This window comes from Sarcophilus harrisii, chromosome 6 (assembly GCF_902635505.1).
Source record: "Sarcophilus harrisii chromosome 6, mSarHar1.11, whole genome shotgun sequence".
Lineage (NCBI taxonomy): Eukaryota > Metazoa > Chordata > Mammalia > Dasyuromorphia > Dasyuridae > Sarcophilus > Sarcophilus harrisii.
The window spans coordinates 243,733,882-243,758,136 of record NC_045431.1 but is presented as its reverse complement, the minus strand read 5'-3'; the positions used below and the strand labels follow the sequence as shown (position 1 = coordinate 243,758,136).

The following is a 24,255-nucleotide window of genomic DNA, read 5'->3' as shown; positions in this document are numbered from 1 at the left end:
AGCTCTGACCCCACAAGGCTGAGAGGGGAAAGCCCCAGGGGCAGCCACTTATCCATTCCTTGCCGGGACCTTCCCAGACTGGCCCAAAAAGGGAGGAAACCAGATGGTGTGAAAAAAGTTTATTGTGGGGAAAAGCATTAAGGATGGAGAGCAAAGGAAAAGTGCTGGACATCTGAGGACCAGGGCCCCCACCCTCAAGAACTAGAGCAGGCTGAGCGGAGGCGGGGGGTGCCTGACGGGCTCTCGGCGCTGCCTGCAGGGTCTGCGCTGCCCAGGGTTTCTGGGCAGGGGGAGGGCAGGTTGGCTTCCGTCAGCAGGGCTGCATCCTCCCAGGAGCCAGAACCTGAGCAGGGGAGGAGGAGGAGACAGAGTATAAAATGGCATCACCTCCGCCCCCCAGCCCCACCCCCCGCCCCCCGGCCGGCCAGCGGGACGTGACCCTTACCGTCACTGGTCTCCTGATCCAGACCCTCCTCATTAAGTGGCTGCAGTTCTGGCCCTTTCTCTTCTGGCAGCTGACTCCCTGCAGAGAAGGAAGGGGGCCATCACACTTGGCTGGGTGTATCTCAGGAGGGAATGAGAAAGGCCGGGGCTGGGGGGACAGGCCTGTCCCTCTGACCCTGGCACATACCTGGCCCAAGGGTAGCTGCGTGGTCCCCATCATCCTGAGATTTCTCGGGAAGCCTGGTTAGCTCTGCTCGGCTTCTGGGCCCCAGCCCTGCAGAGAGGGAGAGGATGAGGGAGCCGTTCCCACAGATGTGTGTGCTCCTTCCCCCCTCCTCGGAGCGGAGGGGCTGAACCCGAAAACTGGACTCAGGAGGCCTGGCTCCACTGGTAAAAAGGTCTAAGCCTGGACCCCAACCTGAGTCACCGCAGCTCCTGGGGCTGCATGCTCTGCACAGAGATCCCCCGGGGCCTTAGCACAGGCCTCGACATCTAGGCCATCTGTTAGCACCCCGGGAACCTCCCCTGCCGGGGTCACACCAGGACTCTGCCACAACAAATGGGGCTCAGTCATGACAAGGACGTGTGTGAGTGGAAAGGCAACGAGCCAGGCAACAAGAAGGGCAGCAGGATGCCCAGCAAGGAGCCCCCCATTCCCCCCCAGAGATCACTGAACCCCGCCCCCGCCACTCCGCTGCCCAACAAACCTGGCCGCCTGGAAGCGACTCTTCTCTGGCCTTCTGATTGCGAGCTGTCCTTATCTCGGCTGGGCCCCTAGGACAAGGAGAGGAGGAGGGACCTCAAAGCACTTCTTGGAGGCCCCGGTCCCCGTCCCCTCTGCAGGCTCCGGCCCTCGATGCCCCCCAATACCTGCAAGGTGAGGCGGTGCCTGGGCCAGATGCCGCCCCACACCCACTGCAAGTAGCTGAAGAGCACAATGACGCTGAGGAAGGTAAAGTTGCTGGCAATGCCAATGACGGCGGAGGTGACGGGAAAATTGTACAGCAGATACCTGAGGCCGGGGACACTCGGCATCACAGGGGGCAGGGACGTGGGCTTGTCCTGCAGCCCCAGGCTTCCGAGGCCTCCAACCCCCCAATGACCAGCACCTGGGCTTAGTCTGAGAGTTGGATCTCATGCTATCTCGGGAGCCCCGAGGGACCTGGTGGGGGGAAGAGGGGGACACGCAGACCTGGCAAGCTTGTGGCCTGTGACTTCTCTGTAGCGGACGCCTCATCCTCACGTCCCACCCAGACTGAAAGCTGGTCCTGCCCGCCCCCAGAGGAGTGCCCCCTCCCCCGACCCCGCAGCAAAAAGGCCCAAGGTGCTGTGTTCCCTTCCTGGGAAGGCTTCCCAACTCTGCTCTGGGGCTGCTGCTCTGGGCTGGGGCCCTCTACCTGAGCCCTGTGAAATGGGCGTGGATCCGCAGCTGAGCCCCATAGAGCTGAATGCGGGTGCTGTGGATCTCAATCACTGCGCCGGTGGTGGGCATGTACTGGGGAGGAGGGCTGCGGTCAGCACCGGGAGCCTCTCGGCACTCCCACTCTCTCCCTCCTCCACCAGCTGCCCCCAACCCTTCCCCTTTCCTCAGCAGCTCCGGCTAACAAACAGGGACTTCCTTTCAGGAGAAGGGGCCAAGGCCCCCCAGTTTCTCACTCATGCACCCTGACCCCAGGGGCTTCTCTCACCGAGTCCTCCCTGTAGTCTGCATACAATTCCACCTCGAGGAGCTGCTTTTGCTCGGCAAAGCCCGATAAGAAGAGGCCAGAGAAGACAAGTGTGTCCAGCAGTCGCAGCAGGGTTGAGCGATAGTGCAACATGGCCTGGAGAGCCAGAGGAGACGGTAGACCCTGGCTCTGGGCTCAGCCCCCTACCCCCGGCCCAGCCTCTTCAGAAGCCTGTGTTCCTCCACAGCCAGGCCCTGCTCCCAAGCCCCTTCGCCCACGTTCCAGCCTTCACACCTCAAGGGCCCACCTGCCTTTTGTTTGCTCACATTTTCCTTTTTACTGAAAGCTCAGAGGTTCAGGACAACCCATTATGTTAGCCCATTAAACCTGTCCTAACCACCCCCTTCCCTTTTAACATTATAATCTGGACAGTCCTTGTTTGGGGCTTCTTAACCTGAGATCTCACAGTCCATTTCAAAGGATCCACAGAAGTGGATGAGAAAAATCATTACACCCCTCAAATGCTTTCAATAAAATGCAATTAAAACTTGATTCTGAGGAGAGGGTGCAGAGGCATCCCTCCTCAGACTAAGGAATCCAGGACACAAAAATGGCAAAGAACCTCGGATCTGAGGAGGTGGGGACTCGAGCTCACCCAGTATCTCTATACAAGTGGAAAAGACATTAAGGACCTAACCCGTTCCAAGTCCCTGTTGCTAGATGCTGGGGAGACCATCTGGGTCAGGAGAGAACGCTCCTTCAGGTCAGACCCAGTCCCCAAGTTACTGCTTCAGCATGGACGGGCGCCCCTTGCCAAGCCCAGTGAGAAGGCCAGAACTTTACTAAAGCTCCCTCCCAAGGCCCTTCCTCTCAAGGCTCCTAAGGTTGTCATGCCCGCCATGCACCCCTCTCCCTCCCCACCTAACCTCCAAGACTCACAGAACGGGCAGAAGAGGAAATGACTCGGCCTCCTCGGGTGTAGCAAGCAATGGTGACCATGAACATGCCCAATTCCTGGTTCACCGGGGACTCGGGCATCTCCAACTCCAGAGAAATTCGGTAGGGTTGTCCATACATCAGCACCTGCACACATGGGTGGGGAGGGGGGTTAACGTCAGCCACCTTCCTAGCCCCAAGCTCTGCGATAATGCTTTTTCTCTTTCATTCCCAAATCCATCTCCCACCTACTAGGGAGCCATCACTTGCAAAAGAATTTAAAAAGAAAAAACCAGTAACTGAGTAAATCCAACACCTCAAGAAGCACTCCAAGCCCAGACACCCCCCCCCTAATCCCCCTTGGCCCCCTCTTTCCCAGTCCCCACTGCAGCATCCAGGGAGGGCCAGAATCCCACTCCCAGCTCCCAGGCTGAGCCTCACTTCCTGGTTCAGGGAAATATCTGCCCCATGTCACTGACGCTCCCTTCTCGGAAAGTGAGCTCAGAGGTGCCAAATGGGTCATCCGTGACTAAGGCTAAAGAGTGTGCTAAACAGACCATCCCCCTGGACCAGCTTGACACCATTTCTGTCGTTAATTAACCAACAGCAGCCAGCAAGTCCTAATTCAGGAGGCACTCAAAAGCACTTCATCACCCTTCCTCGCATCCCATCTGTAAGAGTGATGGCCCCAGACTCATTCCGCCTTCTCAGGGTGTCTCCTGCTGTAGGAGATCACGGCTCGCTTTAGCTCTGAAGACTCGATCTCTACCCTGACCACCCGTGGCGTCCGTGGCACCTCCAATTTGATAAAAACCCTTTGTGAAAGCCCAAATTTGGCCTACGCTATTCACTCTCAGGATGATCCATTCCACAAGAATTCTTCCCATTGTGCAAACTCTTCAGTGTGTCATTCTAGTTTTTGATGCTTCAAAGAGTTTATTAGAAATGGTAAGACTTTAACATCTTGTGAGGACATCTGGCCTTTGTCCTTGGCAGAAATCCCCACACTACTTCACCCCTGCAATAGGCCTTAGTCATCCAGCCCGCCCTGAGACTCCCCTTTTTCCCCAGCCTTCTCTGCCAAGCCTGGCCCACAGTGACCTTCCCAGTGCTAGGACACACGGGCTTCTCAAAGCCTGTGCTGCAGGCCTCAGGGGCTTATCTCCCACCCGATCAAGACTGACTGAATTGAATGTCACTGGCTCCCAGCTAAGCGGCGTCGTTCCTGATTGTCATCTCTGCCCCAGCTTGTCCCATGAGGGCTGCCCCGCAAGCCCTTGGGAGCCAAGCACCCTAGGAAAGGGCTCGGCTTCAGCTTTTCACACTTGGGCCAAACCTCCCCTTTGGGTTACGTTCACACCACTCTACAGAGATCATCTCAGCTGCTCTTCTCTGAGACAGAGGCGCCCGTTAGAAAGGATGACTCCCCCATCCCCAAGGGTCACAACCATGACTCGGGCATCTCCCCTAGTCTGGGTACAGAGGTACTGCAGCTGGAGGAGAGCACCTGTTACCTGAAGTACATCACACAAGAAACAAATTCACCTGTCTATTGTCATCTCACCTGGTGAAATCAAAATGTATTTTTTATCATCTTGGCATTTCACTATCCACAAGAAATGAATGGTCCCTAAGGGTGTGCCTATTTCACTACATATGCTTCTACCAAGCCTCATTATTTAGGCAGAGGGAGGAAATAAATATTAGCATCTACTATGTGATGACATTGTGCTAATAAACATTTTACAAACATCAATCTAATTGATCTTCACAAGCACAATGGAAGGTAAGTGCTATTGTTACCTCCATTTTACAGTTGAGAAAACTGAGGAAATTTTAAGGAAGTAACTTGCCCAGTGTCACACAGCTACTGTCTAAAACTGAGCTAAATCTCAGGTCCTCCTTACTCAAGTCTGGCACTGCCTACTAAGTCACTCTTGTCTCTAAGCCTCTCATTTAAATGAGTTAAGATGGCTCCTGGCAGAAAAGTCCTGGGAGGATCCCATGGCTTTTACTTTTATCCTTTGGCTGAAATGTTCTCTGATCTCTAGTAGTCTTGCCTTTCACCCATCCCTGGTAAAATAGTTACATTCATCCATTTTTTAACTTTTTGGGATAAAAACTTACAAAAGGCTATTTGAAGTTCTAAATAAATCCCACCCATTGATCAGCAGCGTAGATTCAGGGCTGGAAGGGCCCAGGAGGCCAGCTATCTTACTGAGAAAGAAGCAGAGCTGGGGTGAAAAGCTCACAAGGTAACAGGAGGCTGAAGCAGGCCTCAATCGCAGGCTCTCAGAGAGACACTGTCCAAGACGAGGGCCCACCTCTGCGCAGAATACAACTAGTGGACAACTTGCTGCCTTTCTGTGAGACGGCTTCTTTGCTTAGGTGTTCCCCAGTACCTCCCCCCTTCCCAGCTAGCCCAACTCTGGAGGTGGACAGGCTGGTCTGCACGTTCTAGCCGTCCTCTGCAGCCACGGAGACACCCGACAGGCCCTTTGGTCCAGCAGGTGTTTTTGATGAGCTTCCAGAGTTTGACCCTTCAATCCCATCAACATGTATGCATAAAACTGCCTGTGTGTTCAATAGCATCCCACACGGGAGCTGAGGCCTTCGAGAACGAGGCTCCTCACCCATGTTATGCCAAAGACAGATGGGTTACTCACCCTCTCACCTGCCCAGCATCTTTTGCTGGGACTCCCGCTGCAAGCTCTCCCACCTTCTCTTCCCTACTCACCCGATCACGTCCACCTTTTACCAGGGAGACGTTGGCCACAGGAAAGGAGCAGAGAACAGGTCCAGCAGAACCGCAGTCTGTCCTAGAGTGGGAATGAAGTCACACCATTGACCTTAAGCCCCCTCAGACCCTGGGGAGGAGGGGGGCACAAGGTGATAGCATCTCACTCTCACTCCTTTTTCCTGCTACCTTATCATCTGTATCAGAGAAGGAAAATGGTGTCACTCCTGCCATCGTAGCTTTGACATGTAATAAGAGCCAATTCCCTAGAATTGAGAGTGAACAGCGGAAGGAGGACAGAGGAAAAAGGGTCCCCAAAGAGGGAAGAACTTATCCCCAAGGGGAAGAAGACTCAAGGGAGGTTTTCCATGATCCTAAATTGGGTTCCTTTGGTTGTCAATTATATTCACTCAGTTGGGGATGAGTAAGGGTTTGATGGCAAGGGTGCAAATGGAAAGGGATGTTGTAAAACACGGTAGAACAGATAACAAAACGTCTCTCTCCTTTCTTGGCAGAGAACTGCCAGAACACGAGGTCACTCAATACTCCATTGCTGAATTGGCTATTTGTGCTTAAATGTTTTTCTTTGTTACAGGGGAAGGTTCAACTCCAAGAAATAAGGTAGGAGAATTCCCAGAAATGACTATGATGGAAAAATAAAAAACCAACATCAACTAAGTTAAAAAATATATATATATATGATTTAAAATAAAAAAAATTACACGGAGGCAGTGGTTGGCTGTCAGGGGCGGGGACAGACAGCAGTTCCAGCGGGGACAACTAGGGTCTTTTGCTAGTCTGAATGCGCCCCCTCGCCAGCCTGGCCCAGAGCTGGAGCAGCCCTCAGGAGTCGGTCCTTGGCGGGAAGCCTCTCACCTGTAGGAAACATGGACTGGGCTGAGGTGGCTGACTGTCGGCATGTAGGAATAGTAGAAGGAGGCGTAAAGGAAGACGGACACCCAGAGGAGGAGGAGGATGGTGCAGAATGCCACTCCAAACCGAAGCAGGAGCTTGCGGGCTCGACCCACCACCATCTGGCCCACTTCCTGGGCCCAGAGCAGGGCCGGCACTGGGTCACTGGCCATAGCGGGAGCCGTGGGGGGCAGCCAGGCCCTGGCTAGGCCCAGGTGTCAGGCCGCCTTGTCCAATCTGCTCCGTCACCTGGACGCTACCCCTGGCCATGAGACAGCATAGGCGGCAGTTCCTAGAACAAGACCCAAAGGGAAGAGTGGTGGCCAGGCAGCTGGGCCAGCTTCAGGGCCCCGGGGGAGCAGATTCGCCCCTGCGCAGGGGCCCCAGCTGCCAGCACTTTGGAACTCTCTTGGCATGGGGCTCTAGGCTTTTTAATGGGCCTCCTCCCCTCCCCCAAGCACATCCGCTACACCAGTTCGGGCTCAGCTTGCCCCTTACTGGCCGAGCCCCCAGGGCAGGGCTCCCTCCCTCCCGGCCACCTCACAGCCCCTGACCTGCCCATCCCCCCTGCCTCTCCAGAAAGGTCCCCGGCCCGGGCCCACCTGCTCTAAGGGTCACGCCCCAGGCCCGTAATCTCCCGTCTGCCCCATTCAGAGAGAGCGGACTCAGAGGGGGAGGGTGGCCACTACATCATCTCGGGGACCCCTCCTAGGGCCCCCCCCCAGAGGTGGTCTCGGCCCAAGTGGCGGGCAGGGCAGTCCTTGGGCTCCTTACTGGCGGGGTTATCATGGGCAAAGTCCTTACCAACTCCCCCACCGGGGAAACCGCCAGACCCAAGCGCCTGCCCTGCCCTCGATCCCGCGGGGGTCTCCTGCAGGCCCCCTCTGACGCCTCTACCCAGGGGGAGGCCGGGCGGAGGCCTCGGCCCGCACCCGGCTTTCTCCTGTCCGAGGGGGCCTGCTCCTCACTAGGGACTTCCCGGGCCGCCTCCGGGAATAAATGGCCACCTGCCCCTGCCCACCTTTGTCACGAGCCCGGAGGCTCTGCCTAGAGGAGGGGGGGCCCAAGACCCTGCGGTAACGGCCCCGGGGCCCCTTCAAGCTCGCGCGCGGCCTCGGCGGCTCGACCTCGGAGGTGACCCGGGCCAGGGGATGGGGGCAGCACTCCTCCCCCGCGGCCCCGCGGCCCCAAGAGCCGGCGCCCGGCCAGGCCCAACGACGCCGCGCCCCCCCAGCCCCGGCCTCACAAAGGCCCCGTGAGGTAAGCGCCGCGGGGTGGGGGAGGGCCCAAGGCCGGGGGGGGGGGGGGGGGGGGGGGGGGGGGGGGGGGGGGGGGGGCCGCGGCTTCCCTCCGGCCCCCGCCTCCCGACACCGCTTGGGGCCGCCCGTCCGCTCCCCACGCTAGGCCTCTGCGGACGGCCAGCCCCTACCTAACCGGGTCACCATGGAAACCATGCCCGCCGGCGGCGCCCCGCCGCCTCGCCGCCGCCGCCTCCTCCACTCACCGGCCTCTGCCGCTGCCCCGGCAACGCCGACGGAAGACTTCCGCCTCGCGCGGAAGCCCCGCCCCCTGCGCGGGCCCGCCTTTGTACTGCCGCTGAGAGGCGGGGCCCAGCCGCGGGGGCCCGAGAATGGGGCCCGGCGATTGGAGGAGACGCCGCGAGAGGGGCGGGGCGCGAGAGGCTCAGGGGTGCAACGAGACCCGGCCCCGCCCCTTGGCGTCTAGCGGCACGTGCACAGACCAACGGCTGCGGTTCCGTTGCCGTGGTAACGGGAATTGTGGCGAGACCTCCCCGCTTTCCCCGCCCCACCCCCACTCCCGAGACCCCCCTCCCCCCCTTCTCGTGGCTTCCTTCCCTTTCCCTCCTTCCGACCCTCGGTTTCCCGGGAGGTGTGGAATAAAATCCTCCCTCTGTGGTCCCCCCCCCCAAGGTGGGAATGATGTCGCCGGCCCCGCCTCCCCCGATGAAAGTGACTCCCAGAGCAAGTGCCAGAATGCTGCGTCATTGTTTCCTCCCTTTCCCGCGGGCCTCAGTCTCCCCATCAGCGAATCTGGGCCCATTCACTGCGGACCCGCTTTGTGCACAGTGGGGTTCACCCCCCCCCCGAGATCGGGCAGACTCTGGGGCGCATCGGCCCCCGGGCCCCGCTTCCCGCTTGTGGGGGGGGTCTTTGAGACCCTCCCGGGCGCGTTGGCGCTGGCTCAGGAGGCCCGTTGTACAGAGTTGGCAGCCCTGGGCGGCCGGGGATTGCCCCCGCCTTCCAGGGCCTTGCGCCATGTTCCGCGATGCCCTCCATTTGAACCGAGCTTCTCCCGTCTGTAATCCTCCGATGCTGATGGAGCAAACGGAGCTCGCCATCACCTGCCTGACCCTGCCCTTGGCCGGCCCCTCCCACTGCTCTCCCCGACGTTTCTCCCCCCCCCCCCATGGGACCCTGGGCCCAGCTCCTGATTCTCCCTCCAGCCCTGCCCTGTGGCTCTCCTGGGTACCCAAAGACAGGCTTACAAATCAAACCCTTGCCAATCGATCATGATTTTGAGACTCCGGGTTCAGTTCTGTGACCCCATAGAAGATCACAGCCCGGTTTAACAAGCTTTGCTGAAGGGCTTCACGCCCTCTGTCTGTCTGTCTCTCCCTCCCATCTCTCCCTTCTTCTCCTCCCTCTGACAGCCCCCTCCCTCCTTTGCTGGATTCTCCTCCAGGGCTCACCCCCTAACCCCAAGGGCATCTCAGGGTTCTCTGTCCTAGGCCCGCTTCTCCTCGCTCTGTACTGCTTCCCTGGGGATCTCATCAGCTCCCATGAGTTTAATGACCCTCTCTCAATGCTGATGCTCACATCTATCTCACCTGCAATGGGAGAGTGGCAGTCAGCGGAGAAACTGGGGCAGGTGTCTTTAATTGGGTGTCAAGGGACACCTTAAATTTACCATGTCCAAACCAAGTTTCATCCTTGCCCCCTAACTGCCTGCCCCATGTCACCGCTCTTACTACAGAGGTAACACTCCTCCAGGCCCCTCAGGCTCACAGCCCGGGAGTCACCCTCACTCCCCACTCTCTCACCGCTCTCCATCCAATCATCTGTCGAGTCCCGCTTCTATCTATCTCTGACATCTCTCACCCACCATATCCAAGCCGCTGCCAAGACCTGCCGACTTCACCTTTGTGACATTTCTCACATCCCTCACATCTCACCCCATACCTGGATTATTGCACCCTCTTACTTAATCAACTCTGCTGGCCCCCTATTGCTTCTAGGAACAAACGCTAAATTCTCTGGCATTCGAAGCCCTTCAGAAGCTGGTCATTCCCTCCCTTTCCAGCTTTCTGATACTTCACTCCGCACAGAGTAGCCTTTGGCCCAGTGAAACTGGCCTCCTGGCTGTTCTCCCAGCAAGACTCTCCATCCCTTGGCTCTGGGCTCTCAGTTGTCCCCTAAGCCTGAAATGCTCTCCCTGCTCTATTTTGACTACTGACCTTCCTGGCTTCTTCCAAGTCCTACAAAGTCCCACTTCTTATAGGAAGCTTCCTTAGCCCCTGCTAATTACAGTTTTTTCTTCTTTTAACTATTTCCTATTTGTCTTCTCTGCACCGTGCTTTGTGTATATTTCTCTGTATGTGGTCTCTCCCATTAGATTATAAGTTTCTTGAGATCAGGGACTGACTTTGGCCTCTTTTTATATTCCCAGCAGTTATCAAAGCCCCTGGCACATAGTAGGTGCTTAATATGCATTTATTGAATTCAAATCTTGGCTTTTATTAACTCAGTCACGAAGGTCACATGAGCAGTCGGGGACCAAGTTCCCTCCTCTACAAATCAGGCGTGAGGCTTGCAGCACCCCCACCCCTCACCTATCCATCACACAGTATGGATCCTTGAAAGGGGTGACAGCAAGGGCATACTAGCCTCTTGATGCCAGTTTGACTATGGGTGAATCTCAGATGAGGATTGAGGAGCTTAATAAACCTCAGTGGTGTTTTTGACTAACCTCTCTGGGCCCCCACTTTGCCCCATGTAAAGCAATCTCTACGCTAGAATAGACTCTCCATGAGAAAAGGGACTGTTTTTGACCTTCTGTTCCAAGCTCCTAAGGCAGAGCCCCTTTTATGCTCCAAAAATATTTGTTTAATTGAATCGATGTAAAAGCTGGAACCTCACCCAGCGTAGAGGGTTGCAAGCTTAGGAACAGAGGCCCCTGGACATAAGAATAAGGGGATGACAATGCTGAGGCAGAATGAAGAGGGGAGGACAAGGGAGGGGGAGTAAACGCCCAGCTGATGTCAGATTTCCAAATGAGCAGGGTCCCCTGCAGCCCAGCACAGACTCCACTGCAGCAGATGCCATGGGCCCAGACCACCACAGGGGGATGGGGGAGGTCAGTTTGGCCTCGGCTCCTTCAAGGCCCTCTGGGAAACATTCTGACCCTCATCTCACTATGCTGGTGACAGGGGAGGGCAGGGAGTTAGTCATTAGCTGGTGCAAGGTGCCCACCCAGGGCAGGAGCCGGCTGTCAGCCTCCCCCACTGGCTGCACGATTGGTATGTTCCGGGATGGGAGCAACTCCTTCTAGCATCCTTCATCCTTCAGGTAGTAGTGGTCCAGACAGGCGGTGGTAGCGCTGTGTCACTTGGGACCAGCCCTTGAAGGACGGAGCCCAGTGCCCGCTCCCTTGTGGAGGATTGCTGTTATTCTCCTCGGAGCCTGCTATTTCTATCATCTGTGTCAGAAGGCGCCAGGCCACAGGGTGAGACGCCCACCCCGGCCAGAAGGTCTCCGTTTCCCCCAAACCCCCTGGATCTGCAGGCACTTAAAGCTCGAGGTCAGTAATTCAATGGTGTGTGTGTGGGGGGGACGGGTTTCACCCACTGGGTGGGGGCTAATGCACTTAGGGCCCACTCTCCATGCCCCTCATAATATCCTCCAGAGCAAGAGAATTCCAGGATGCTGGGGGTGGGGGGGAGGATTACAATTCATCTTGACGGAAATGACCCATCGTTCATTTGCTGAATGTTAACAGGTCTGGCTCAGGGAAGCCACCAATTCATACCCTTCACATTCCCTTCTCACACCCATTCCCACCCTGGAGGGCAGGGCGGTGGGAAAGCTCCTGGGGAAGGATGGGGATTATCTGGCAATCCTTCCCACCTAACACCCAGCCCCCAGTGACGGAAAGGGGGCTCAGGAAGGCACCAGGGATCGGCGGCTCTTGGGCAGAAGCCAGAGGGTCACTGGTGCAAAGGCTGTCGGGGTGGCCGGGTCTGGTTTGCGCCCGATGCCTCCGAGGGTCTGCCTGGCGATGGGGCTGCTGTGGATCTGCGGCTTCCTCGGGCAGTGAGCCGGGCTCCCCGCCTCCCGCCCCGCTCTGAGCTGCCCTTGTGCTCTCTCTCCTCAGAGGCAGGATGAAAGGAGAGACCCCCGTCAACAGCACCATGAGCATCGGGCAAGCCCGAAAGCTGGTGGAGCAGCTCAAGATAGAAGCCAGCATGTGCCGGATCAAGGTGGGTGCGACCCCCGCCCCCTGCTTCGGGAGGCCCTGCGGGCCTGGGGGGGGGAGGTCCCTGCTCGCCGGGGGGGGAGGGGGAGGGGGGGGGGGAGGGGAGGTCCCTGCCGGCCTGGGGGAGGTCCCTGCCGGCCTGGGGGAGGTCCCTGCGGGCCTGGGGGGGTGGGCTCTGCGGGCCTGGGGGGGAGGTCCCTGCTCGCCGGGGGCGGGGGAGGGGGAGGTCCCTGCCGGCCTGGGGGGGAGGTCCCTGCTCGCCGGGGGGGAGGTCCCTGCCGGCCTGGGGAGGTCCCTGCTCGCCGGGGGAGGGAGGTCCCTGCCGGCCTGGGGGGCCGCCCGCTCTCGCGCTGGGTCTGGGAGGGGGCGCTCCGCCCCGAAGGCCGGGGAAGGGCCCGGGAGCAGCCCTCGGGGAGCTTGCTTTTGGGAGGGGGAGGGGGGGCTTTGGCGCCCCGGGGAGCTCAGGCCCTGCCCTGCCGGTGCCCAGGTGTCCAAGGCGGCCGCGGACCTGATGACATACTGTGATGCTCACGCCTGCGAGGACCCCCTCATCACGCCCGTGCCCACCTCGGAGAACCCCTTCCGGGAGAAGAAGTTCTTCTGTGCCCTCCTCTGAACGGGCCCCGCCCCCGGCCCCGCCCCCGCGCCCCCGCCGCCCCCGGCCCCGCCCCCACCCTGGACAGCTCCGAGGAGGGCGGCGCGCGCCTGAGGGAGGCTCGGGCCCGGTGGGGGCTCCTGGGAGGCGGAATAAAAGCATCGCTCTCGGAGGGAGCTCTGGCGTCGCCTTTATTCAACCCAACCCGACGAGCCCCGCCTGCGGGGGGGGGGGGCCCAAGCCGCGGGAGGGGCCGGGGCAGGAGGGGAGCCATTGGACAGAAACCCCCCCCCCACGCGGAGAGGGCGTGGAGGAGGCGGGGCAGGGGAGCGCGGGGGCGGGGCGAGCCACCGAGAAGGGAGGAGCAGGGAGCCCCCCCACTGCGGAACTCTGAGGGAGGCGGGGCAGGGAGGGGGCGGGGCTGACGGGAAGGGGCGGGCGCAACATGGCCGCCCCCTTAGAGCGCCTTCTCCCAAAATGGCCGCCGCCACGGACCGCCGCGACATGGCCCCGCCCGAGCGTGCAGAGCGCGTTCCCGGACGACTCCATTCTGAAAATGGCAGCGCCCAAGCTAGTTTCCCCCGTCCCCGACAGAATCCAGCCGCGTCTGTGCTCAAAATGGCGGCCCTCCGCCCCCACCCCCGCGGACTGCGGCAAGTCGGCCATGGGCGGGGCCGTCCACAGGGAGTGGCCCCGCCCCTTCTGCGGAAAACTGCGGCGAGGCTGCGCGTGCGCATTACGCAGTCTGCGCTGGCACTCTGCCGCCGGGGGTCCTTGGGTTTCCTTGGAGACGGAGATGGAGCCCCGAAGAAGGGAATGCTGTGGGTGGGGGTCTCAGTCTGGGCGCCAAGTCCTCCCCCCGCCCCTCCCTCTCTTTCTTCCTCCCTTTCCCCGCCCGCCCGAGGCAAGCACCAGGCTGACCTCTCCAAACCCAGGGCTCCCAAGGTCTCTGCCTGGAGTGCCGGGGGCTCCGAGCCCCCAAACGAAGCTGCCCATCTCTGGAGTGACCGGGGGCACAGTCCCCCTGGCAGTAGTCACAAGGGCCTGGCGGAGAGCTGATTTAAAAAGCCAGCCCCCCAGGCGGCAGAGCCCCAAGGGGTGCAGGGAGGAGGGGGGCTCGCCCCTCCCCTGGCCAAGAGGTGGTGAATTCATTCCAATGATTTATTCTAAAACCGGAAGCTGCTGTTGCCTAGTTTGCCAAACCCTCGTAAAGAATGGAGGGAAAGCTAACAGCTGTAAACAAGGACACAAATGGCACTTTCCCTTCGTTTACTGGCCATGCCCAATAACACTTTACAGGTTTTGTAAAAGAATTCGCAGGCTTTGTTATTTTTCTCACACGCTTTTCCATCTACAGCAACTCAGACATTCAGAACAAAACACAAACGTTCGAGGATGAACAAGGCCAAAGATGCCTTGTTACCATTGTCTGTGGGGGTTTGTTTCCCTTAAAATGACTTTTCTACATCAGACATCTTGCCAAAGGATCTTGGGGTCTGAACTGACGTGGGGGCAGTGGTTATTTCCCTCTCCAGAAATCCCCGCTTTTTCACAAAGAGCCTTTTTTCTGGCTTTCCCCTTGAATCCCCTCAGCGGTGGTGGGGCCGCCCACCAGCCCCCAGATCCCATTACTTCCCACAGTGCTTCACAAAGGACACAGACGAAGGAGAAGCAAGGTGGGGATCAGAACTTGGGGTTAGAGCAGCCCAAAGCCAGCTTGCCCAGGCTGTAGTATTGGCCTCCAGGCACTGTCACCAACCCTTACATAGCATCTAGGGACCAGGGGCCCCTTCAGCTCCTGACTGATGCCAGTTTGGGGGCACAGGGTCTGTCAAGGGCAAATGGAAAGAACCGAGTCAGGACTCGGCTTCATGCCAGCAGTCTGAGTGCAACAGGAGGAGATGGGAAGACAAAGCCTTTCCCCTATGACAATTCAGGCCGGGCAGCGCCGGGGGAGTGGAGGGGAGTGGAGGGGACCCATGGCCCCCACACCAGCCTAGGCAGCGGAACAGGAAGGGAGCCTCAGGCTACCTCTCCATAATCTCCAACAGCTTTATCCCTTTTTATAAAGAGCCAACTGAAAACAGGAAAATCAACAATAAATTGCTGCCCACTGAAATCTCCCACATGCACGCTCTAGTTATCTCAGCCTGCAGCCCACTTCCTGCCCTGAGCCTTCCTCCCCGAGGCCATTTCCTGGGTCCACTGTGCCTCTCGATGGGAGAGAATGGCCTTTTCCACAGAGCACCGAATGGCCCTCCTTGACTCTGGGAGCTGGCCGCTCACACAAGATTCCTCTGGACACCTCAGGCTCCAACAGACTGGAGAATCCCGCTGCATTTGCTTGTGAAACCCTGAGAAAAGTCCCTGCCTCCAACTACTCCAGAAGGTGGACGCTGCCCAGGAGTGACTTCTAAGGGCACCCTGGCATAACCTTGGAAGACAGAGATGGGCACGGGCCATCTGGGTCTTACACGCCAGCTCAGCATCCCCACCTTTCTTTCCCAAAGCTTTCAGGAAAATTCCGGGACAGACATCAAGAACCAAACACCTCTGCTCCGGACCCAAGCAGGCCTTGCCCACCGAGCACGGGCAGCCTCTGAGTCACCTAATGGACACTTTCTGTGCCGTGGCAATGGCACAAAGACAAGAGATGCGGAGGACGTGCTGGCCTCGGGCCCACCGGCCCAGACATCCCCAGAGGGAAAGGTCGGTAAAGAAAATACAAGCGGTTAGTGGTGCGAATGATTGATAAGATCCAATCGTTTATTTTCACTGCCCCCGTCCCAACCTCTCCCTCTGTCCCCAGTGCCAGCCCTCGGGACCTCTCCCCTGCCTCACTGCCAGCCCAGCTGCCTCAGGATGTCAGGAGCCAGGGGAACGCATCACCTGTCCAGTCCCATTCCTTACAAGGGCACGACAGGCATCCCTAGGGCTGTATTATGCGCAAAAGTTTTTGATTACAAATGTCTAACTAAGTTTGAAATGTTTTATAGAATAAGACAATATTCTTTTCAACAAACTTTTTTTTAAAAAAATGTACAGTTTTTCTTGGTTTGCCTTCTCCCCCTTCCTTCCCCCCCCCAGCCCATTTCTCATTGGTTGTGTCTCGGGGGGGCCCGAGGCTGCGTTCCTTGTGGCCGGTGGCGCCTGGGGCTGGGACTTCACCGATACCCTTGGTAGCCATAGTAGTTCCTGTAGTATCGGTCTCGGTCCTGGTAGTAGTAGCTCTGCCACTGGAAGAGGGGAAAGCCCAGTCAGCCAGGGCCGGCCGCCGAGCCTCTTCCCTCCTGGATCTAGGCTCCCCTCTCCCACTCACCTCCCGGTTGTACTGCCGGTAGTAATCCCTGTATCGGTTGTAGTCGTAGTCCCGGCCGTAGAATCGATCGTAATCTCCTCGGTATCGATCGTAGAAGTTACGGTAACCCTGAGGGAAAGGAGAGGACGGAAGGGTAAGGCGCGCCCGGGGCTGCCCGGCACCTCGGCCGCAGCAGAGACGGCCGTTTCCCGGCTAGCCCCCCCGAAGCAGCAGAGATCCCGTCGGCACACGCAGCCAGCAGGCGGATACGGATGCGCGGGGCTCGCCCTCGAGGAGCTTAGCCCACGGTCCTGCCAGGAGGGAGCAGCTGGAGGAGAGCTACACTCACCCCTCTGCTTCCAGACTGCCCCCAGTACTGCTGCCCATAGGCCCGGTTGTCGTAGCCCCGGCGCTGCCCGCCGACTGGAAGAGAAACGGACAACAGCTCTCAGACAGGCGCCCGGGGCTCTTGGCTAGGGTCAGCCCCCCTGGCCCTGGGAAGCTCCTCCCTAACTTGTACCAGCCGCGGGAGGGCAGAGCCATGGCCTGGGGGGGGTCAAGGGATCAACTCCTCCACTTAGAGAGAAATGAGTCAGAGGCAGCCGGGCAGGGCGTCCATTCCAGTCCGGCCTCTGAACGCTCAAACCGTTCTTCCCCAACCTCAGTTTTCTCCAAGAGCAGAGGGACCCTTCCTGCTCCCCCGGGGCAGGAGAGACCAGCAGAGTCCCTCTCATCTCCATGGAGCCTCCACACGCAAGGAGCAGCAGAGGAGCACTCCCCAGATGGGGCCCGCGCCCCTCCCTCCTTCTTGCCCCGTGGCCCAGCCATCCGGCTGCCGGCAGCGGCCCCTGCTCACCGTATCCTTGGCCGCGACTGCGGCTCTGCCGGTTGCGCTTGTTGCGGTTGTTGCGGCGGTTTGTCCGCTTCTCGGAAGGGGGCAGCAGCTTCCTCGCCTCCTCTTTGTATCTGGTGACCAGCGGCTGGGCCTCCTCCTTCTCCAGTTCCCCAAAGGTCACCTCCTCCATATAGTCACATTTTTCAGGCAGAGAGAAGTTGGCTACGAGTGTTTACAAAAGGGGGTGGGGAGGCTTAGAGAATATGATCCGGGCCTTTTTTCTTCCCCTTGAAAATCCCAGAACAGAGTGGGCTCCCCCCACCAGCCTGGCACCTACCAAACTCCCCCAACTCAACACAGATAAACGTCATCCACGGCTGGCCCTCAGTTTGAGTTAGGCAGGAGGAAGGCTCTCGGCAAGGCGAGCATGCCTCAAACCTCGGCCCCAGCCCCCTCCTGCCCATCTGGGGCTCCCCCTCTAGCTCCCACTGCAACGAAGCTGGGACTTCCGTGCTTTTAGGAATAAAGTGACCGAAACTGCCCCGCAGCCAGAAGCAGCAACGACTCGGCTGGAAAGCCAACCCTTCCAAGAGCCCTTGGCACTAGCGAGTTGGCCCCAGGGCAGGCAGGGAGCTGGGTCCTTTCTGGCCCCCTCCTCGGGGGGAGCGCAGCCACCGTTTTTAGGCCAACTCCTTTTCATGCCTCTTCCTCAACATCTTGACAGAGACCAGAAATCCCACTAAGAAGATAAACTGACCGAAGCCTCGGCCATGGCCTTGCTCCGGGAACAAAGACCAAGGTCCTTTAGGGAGCGTGCCATTAGAGGGAAGCCCCAGCGCGACCACCTGAACGTTATTTGCCCATCTCAGCTTAACGTAACAACCTCCCCATGGTTCCACGTCCTGCTGACCCTTTTCTTCATAACCACAACCGAGTTCCAGGGGCTCAGAAAGACGCCTAAGCCTGGGGCTCTCTGGACCCGAGTGGCAAAAACACTCACCTGCAGTTTCCTGAGACTATCCTGTCGGCCTGTCTGGAGGCTCCCACTAAGGGCAGGGGCTCTTTCAGCCAAACAGCAGAAGCACTAATGGGCAGCTACAAGGACGGGACTCGCCCTCCAGGCCGGAGCTCCCCCTCATTCCAATTACTGCCACCTACTAAGCTCATCCTCACAAAGCTCATCCCAGGGCGGGGCCTGCCTGTGGCCTGGCTCTCCTCCCTTCAGCTCCAATCTGGGTTTCTGGAGCTCCTCTGGCCGCTAAGGAGGTGGGAGCCCACCAGGGAGGTCGGAACCCCAGCGCGCACCTTTCATCTCCAGCATTACAGTGTCCGGCACGTCGTCTCCCTCCGCCTCCTTCCTCAGCTCCAGCCTCTTTTTCCAGTCCTCCTCATTGGGGACGATCACCACAACTTTCCGGGAGAAGGTCTTAAAGAGGAGCAGCTTCCGCCGCTGGCCGGAGTTGTACACATTACACTGGGGACACGAGCACAAGGGACGCCTGCTTACTCGAGCTTTCCGGCAGCGGCTGCCCAGAAGCAGACCGGCCTGAAGCTCAGGAACCCTCCTTGGCCAGGCAGCTCAGGGACACTGGATGAGGGACCTGGATCCCTGGCCCAGCAGGCCGGGCCCGGGAAGGCCGACAAGGGCTCGCGGAGGAATACCTGATCCAGGATGATGTTTCTCTTTGTCCTTGAGGCCACCTGGACCAGCTTGCTAAGGCACTGGGAGGCTTGCTGCACTAAAAGGTCCCGGCTCTTGGGGTCCATCTCTGGCTCCTCAGGCCCCTTCATCTGACAAGGAAACAAACACAACAGGTCTTCCTCTCCACCACGGCCCTTCAGATCTGCTCCCAGGCTCCCAGGAACAGGAACAGTCTGGGCTTCTCGAGGCTGTGGGGCACCGCTGCCCAAGCCCACCGAGGGTACTCCCCGCTTACCCGCATCTGATTGAGCACAGTCTCAGCTCCCAGGACATTGTATCTTTTCTCAGGATTATCTTGTGCATACTTCAATGCCCACTGGGTCTTTCCAGATCCAGGTAGTCCCACCATCAGTAACACCTGCAAGGTTACAGCACCGGGTTTGTAGCGGGGAAGACAGAGCCCAGAAGGGGAAGTGTTCCCTGAGTGCGGGTGGGCCCCATCCCTCCTCCTGCCCCGCCCCCGCTGAGCTCTCAGTGCCACCCCCGGGCTCCCGCTGCTCCCACCTCGCACTCCTGCGTGGTCTTGGGCGGCAGCACCGTCCGAACCCGCTCCTCCACGGGCACAGCGTGGATGAACACAAACTCCTCAGGAGGGGGGAAGAAGGGTTCCTCCTTCTGGCCAAAGTTGAGCTCCACCACACAGTTTTTGCAGAGGACGTGGGGCAGGAGAGCCCGCTCGCTCAGGGACTCCTTGCTGACCCGGAAAGCCACACCCAAGTCATCTCCATTTTTAGAGAAAGACAGCTCCACTTCCTCGCTCCCGAAATTCTGTGATGGACAAGGACAAGCAACAGAGCACGGCTTGAGCTGCCTGCTCAGCATCCCAGGACAAGGAGGAAAAATGCTTCTGCAGCTGCGCTCTCCCTTTGTCAACTCGTGGCACAAAGCCCCTCATCAGCAGCGCAGGAGCTGGCAGAGAGCAAGCCCCCTGGCAGTCGAGAGGACGGGCACCTCGCGGAGAGGGAGCGCACTGCCCGGCGCCTTCCCCCGGCGCCATGCCCTTGCGGCCTACAGCCTTCAATCAATGGACTGCTCTCACAAAGACTTACAGCAAAGCAGCCAATGACATCATTTTCCCCAAAGGCCTGGCCATATTCCTCAAACTGCCCATTTTCTGCCTTTAGCCCCCGGCCATCGAAGCCATAAGAAAATTCATCTTCACCTAGAACAGAGGAGCAGAGTTACCTCCCCAGAAGATGCCCTCCCCCTCCAATGTCCCACACGGGAGACTTGCTCCAGTTACGAGGGGAAGGGAAAAGGGATTTTACCAAGTTGTGGCCGGGAGAAGTCAACAGACCACCCGACTCGAAGAAGAGACGCCTCGGTACAACCTTCCTTCAGGGGCAGGTTCTGGGTCACCTGTGTTGGCAGAAAGGGAAGCCTCAGCCACCTGGAACCCCAGCCCCCAGGGCCAGCCCCTTGGGGGGGGGGGGCCACCCTGCCAGCTGCTGCCCACCAGCTCTGGCACAGAGGGGAGCCGGCGGGCACACAGGGAGGAGGGAGGAGGAGGAACGATCCTCACGAGCTGCCGCCCCACCTTGGCTTCAAAACAGACTTTGCCCTTCGTGACTCCATAGGTGCTCCTGGCTCCCGACCAGAGGGTGGGAAATTTCTCAGAGAAAAGCGGCTGGCCCCCATACCGGTCTTTGCTGACTTGGAAATGGAGGTCCGAGGTATCTGTGGGGAAGGAGGAGACGGCGTCACTCCAGCAGCCCAGGCCGCCCCCGATCCCGCCACCCCTCTAAGGCCGAGCCTCCTGAGCCCTTCGGGGCCCGGATGACAAATGCACTCCTGAAGCTAGGGAGGAGACGGGAGGTTCCCGGGCCGCCTCCTACGTACACGTGTCTAGGTTCACAAGGGTCGGGTCCTCTTCCTCATCTCTGACCTCTTCTTCAGGGGGCGGGGGAGACTTTGAACTATACGAGAGAAAAACAGCACCCTGTGACCCAGCACATCCCCGTCTCTGATGGGTGTTTGCCTGAGCTCGAGTCTACTTCAAGGGGAGCACGTGAAACCTCTGGAGAAGGCGCCAGTGAAGCCCCTCAGATCCAACTCGTTCGGCAGCAGCCCCTCTGGGTCTCGTGGCCAAAGCAGGAATGCCAGGGACTCAAAGGGGAGCTCCCTCTTACCGACTGTGATAAGCCTCTTCTCGAAACTCATAGTAAGCCCTGCCGTGCTCTTCCTTCTCGTCCCGCTGTCTCTTTACCCCACGACGCTCTCCATCTGAACTCGTGGGTTTTGACTTCTCACTACGCTCCTCTCCTACAGAAAGGATGGGAAATGAACAATTTTCACTGAAAAAAAAAAACAAGTCTCCTAAATCTAACCCCCACATCCCCTGGAAGTAGCCACGGTGCCTCCACAACGAAAGGAAACCTTGTCACAACTGTCTAGAACATAATGACTTTATCTGCTAGAGACTGATGATAAAATAAAAAAGAAAATTGACAATTCTTGGGCTTGTTTTTTTTTTTCACCCATCTGCCCAAATTAACTCAGACAGAAATGCATGTTTTAAACTTGGGACAGTGCAAACTGCCCAGAGCAGCACAGCGAAGGTCAAGGTCTCAGACAACTGAATGGGTTGAACTCTACTTGGGATTCTAGCTGGACAGGTTAGTTCTAACAGCTTACTGACAATCCAGCCTCAATTAAATAGAAAATCCCTTCCCCCAATTTTAAAATGTGTGGCCACAGCTTCCCTACAAATAGCAGGTGGATCCAGGTGCACGAGACAAGGCTGTATTTTTAACATGGTTTTTCAGTCAATGTTGTGAGGGCAAAGCATAAGTCACAAGAAACCCATAAATAATTCTGCAGATTTGGTGCACACAATATCTGGGACAGGAAGATGCTTTTTCAACTTTAACACCCAATTATTATTTTTTTAAATGATAAAACTAGATTTTTTAACAAGGTACATCCACGATGATACCTTAGTTGGCTAGAACCCCATTTACACTCTATCAATTCGAGTGCAGGTATCCGAGCCTTCCTATGACTGACAGAAGCTAAATAATTTATATTCTGGCCACTGAACGTTAATCAACCGTGCTACGGTGTTTTTTCTTTATTTGTATTATCCCTAGTGCCGAGGACGGAATACTACAAACAGTAGGTGCTTAATTAGTCCATCCGCTGGACCCTGTTTTTATTTAGAAAGGCTCCACATCATGATAATCATCTAGAGTTCGGCCTTATCAAAGAGCTGGCGCTGGCTCAGAGGCATTATCGACCCCACAAGTCCACCTTCCACAGGCCCACTTGGAGTTAGCTCCCCAGATCCTGCCTGGACTCTGACATGTTTACAGAGCCAGCCAATCACTTCCAACGCTAAAAGGTCATTATCTCCCTGGGAAAAGCTGCCTGCTCCTCGAGTCCGCCACCTCGGGGCACCTCAATCGGCTGCGTTTCAAGGAGCTTTCAGAAACCCCAGTTATTTAAAAGAAAAACTCACTGAGGTGAACCCACCACAAACGGCTCGTCTGCTATCTCAGTACAAAGGTTGGCATTTGAACAGGAAGGGAGCTAAAGCTCAAAGTCAGTAACAGTAACTATGCTGCCCCAGAGCAATCATTCGTGTCCGTCTCTTAACTATTAAACCCGATAGCCCCACTGGAGGCGCGAGGCGGAGGAGCTGCTGCTGCCCCAGTTGCCATGGGTTTCCCGACTGCCCAGATGCCAGGCTCCGCAGGGACCGGAGGGAGAAGCCAGTCGGGGAAACCCCATTTCCCCCAGCAAGCCTCCCCTCCCGGGAGCTCCGGAAGGCTGGGCGCTCCACAGGTAGTCCGGGCAGTTCCAGGACAGCAGCATCCAGCCCAGGGGGCAGGAGGGCCCACAGAGGCCAAGCTGGGCCCTGCCGGGCCGTCCTGGGGAGATCAGAACTTAGAGACTGTCTCTCGGGCTCCTGGAAGCTCAGAGACCTCATGGGAGGAGGACTGCCCTGGTCCAGCCCCCTGACTGACTTACAGAGATCCTGGGGGCCGGGCTTGCCCGTCAAACTGCAGGATGCAGCAGGGAGGGAAGGGAAATGGAGATCAGAGACCAGAGACAAATTACTAAGCCGGCACCTTCACCTCCCAGAAAATCCAGTCCCTCCTTCCCCGGGGGAAATCAAGGCTGGCAGAGAGATGGCCCCCAAATAGGCCAAAAACCACCTTTCCACCAACGGTTCGAGGAGGGCATCATAAAAAGGAGGGGGGGGGGTTCGATGACCACCCCGAGTTTGCCGACATGAAAACGAATCACCCCCCCCCCCCCCCCCCCCCCCCCCCCCCCCGCCCAGCACCCTCCCCACATTCCGGAACAAGGAAGAGGGAGGCTCGACCTTGTGAGTCCCCCCAGCCCAGAGCCCCCTCGTGCAACAAGGTAACCAGATGCACGTTCGGGGTCAACCTTGCAAAGCCACTGCAGCGCCCCCTTTTACAACAAGGGAAACTGAGGTTCGAAAAGGCACGACCTTGCTTCGCACAGCCCCCCCTTTTACAGTCAAGGAAACGGGTGCGACCTTGCAAGCCCCCCAGTCCGCGCCCCCCTTTCACAGCAAGGTAACCGGACCCACCTCCGGGGCCGACCTTGCAAGCCCCCCCAGCCCGGCGACAGCCGGGGCCCCCGAGGCCCGCATGCTCACCCCGCTCCGCGTCGCCGCCGGCCTTGGGGGCGGGCGCTGGGTCGCGCTGGCCGTCCGGGGCCAAGGCCGCGTCGGGCTCGGGCTCGGCGTCCGCGTCGCCCTGGTCGGGGCCCGGCGAGGGCTGCGGCGGTGCCGGGGACTCGGGGGGCTGCGGGTCGGGCGCTGCCATGGCCGGCGAGGCGGCTGCGGGCGGCCGGGGCTGCGCCGAGGCCCGGCCCGAGGGCTGGGGCTGGGACGCGGCGGCGGCGGGGGGCGGATCCTCGGCCTCGTCCTCGTCCTCCAGCAGCAGCAGCGCCGCCGCCGCGTCCTCCTCGGCCGCCCCCGCCCCCCGCTCCCCCTCCTCCCGCCGCTCGGCCCCCTCCTCCCCCTCCGCGGCCGCCGCCGCCGCGTCCTCGTCCGCGTCCTCGTCCTCGTCCGCGTCCGCGTCCGCGTCCTCGTTCGCCTCGTCGCCGCCCGGGCTCCGCACGGCCGCCGCCTCGGCCGCCGCCTCTGCCGCCGCCCCCGGCCGTGCGGGCCGCGCCGCCGCCGCCGCCCCGCCCGCCTCGTCCTCCAGCATCTCGGCGTCCAGCGCCTCCTGCAGCCGCTGCGCCAGGTCCACCTTGAGGCCGCGCGAGTCCAGGCCCCGCCGCTGCAGCTCCGACCGCAGCTCGGTCACTTTCAGCCGCTTCACCTCCATCGCCGCCGCCGCCGCCTCCACCGCCCGCCGCCCCCGCCCCGGTTTCGCCCCCCCGCGAACCGTCGGCCCTGTCCCAGCGCGCAGGCGCAGCGCCCGCCGCCGCCGCCGGGGCCGGGGCCGGCCGCCTCTCGCGCGCCGGGGCCGGGGCCCGCTCGGGCACGCGCTCCCGGGAAACAGGGGGCCGGCGGCTCGACGCCGGGGACTCCCGGCCGGCGACCATCCCGGCCGTGCCCCCGACCCTCCTTTCTCTCTCCGGGCCTAGTCTCGGACCTCCGAGGGGATTCTTTTTCCACCCCTCCCTTCACGCCCCCCGAACCGCGCGCCTCCCAG

General features: G+C 59.2%; 3 protein-coding genes across 7 annotated transcripts; 1 reads left to right on the top strand and 2 right to left on the bottom strand.

Annotated features, from left to right (window-relative positions):
* Positions 1–104: 104 nt before the first annotated feature.
* BSCL2 (BSCL2 lipid droplet biogenesis associated, seipin) lies at positions 105–8,306 on the bottom strand. Of its 3 annotated transcripts, none has more exons than XM_031942930.1 (11): positions 8,201–8,306; positions 6,661–6,988; positions 5,785–5,866; positions 3,051–3,194; positions 2,133–2,267; positions 1,842–1,939; positions 1,315–1,456; positions 1,152–1,218; positions 632–718; positions 446–523; positions 105–343 (listed from the first exon to the last, which is right to left on the bottom strand). In XM_031942930.1, exons 2-11 carry the CDS (start codon positions 6,867–6,869, stop codon positions 195–197), a joined length of 1,191 nt encoding a protein of 396 aa, XP_031798790.1. In that variant the 5' UTR covers positions 6,870–6,988; positions 8,201–8,306; the 3' UTR covers positions 105–194. The 3 variants fall into 3 exon arrangements, with proteins under 3 accessions (XP_031798790.1, XP_031798789.1, XP_003774092.1); XM_031942929.1 differs by having other exon boundaries at positions 8,126–8,275; XM_003774044.4 differs by lacking the exon at positions 8,201–8,306 and adding an exon at positions 7,718–7,918.
* On the top strand, positions 7,877–12,960 carry GNG3 (G protein subunit gamma 3). Of its 2 annotated transcripts, XM_031942936.1 has the most exons (4): positions 7,877–7,956; positions 11,283–11,514; positions 12,088–12,193; positions 12,677–12,960. In XM_031942936.1, the coding sequence occupies exons 3-4, from the start codon at positions 12,095–12,097 to the stop codon at positions 12,803–12,805; spliced, it is 228 nt and encodes a 75-aa protein (XP_031798796.1). In that variant the 5' UTR covers positions 7,877–7,956; positions 11,283–11,514; positions 12,088–12,094; the 3' UTR covers positions 12,806–12,960. The 2 variants fall into 2 exon arrangements, with proteins under 2 accessions (XP_031798796.1, XP_031798795.1); XM_031942935.1 differs by lacking the exon at positions 7,877–7,956 and having other exon boundaries at positions 10,412–11,514.
* Positions 12,961–15,516: 2,556 nt separating this feature from the next.
* HNRNPUL2 (heterogeneous nuclear ribonucleoprotein U like 2) lies at positions 15,517–23,594 on the bottom strand. 2 transcript variants are annotated; one of them, XM_031942925.1, is made up of 14 exons: positions 23,250–23,594; positions 20,749–20,881; positions 20,459–20,535; positions 20,157–20,296; positions 19,888–19,978; positions 19,669–19,781; positions 19,124–19,387; positions 18,855–18,977; positions 18,580–18,708; positions 18,223–18,391; positions 16,939–17,139; positions 16,432–16,505; positions 16,104–16,211; positions 15,517–16,020 (listed from the first exon to the last, which is right to left on the bottom strand). In XM_031942925.1, the coding sequence occupies exons 1-14, from the start codon at positions 23,416–23,418 to the stop codon at positions 15,949–15,951; spliced, it is 1,863 nt and encodes a 620-aa protein (XP_031798785.1). In that variant the 5' UTR covers positions 23,419–23,594; the 3' UTR covers positions 15,517–15,948. The 2 variants fall into 2 exon arrangements, with proteins under 2 accessions (XP_031798785.1, XP_031798786.1); XM_031942926.1 differs by lacking the exons at positions 15,517–16,020; positions 16,432–16,505 and having other exon boundaries at positions 16,109–16,211.
* Positions 23,595–24,255: the final 661 nt, after the last annotated feature.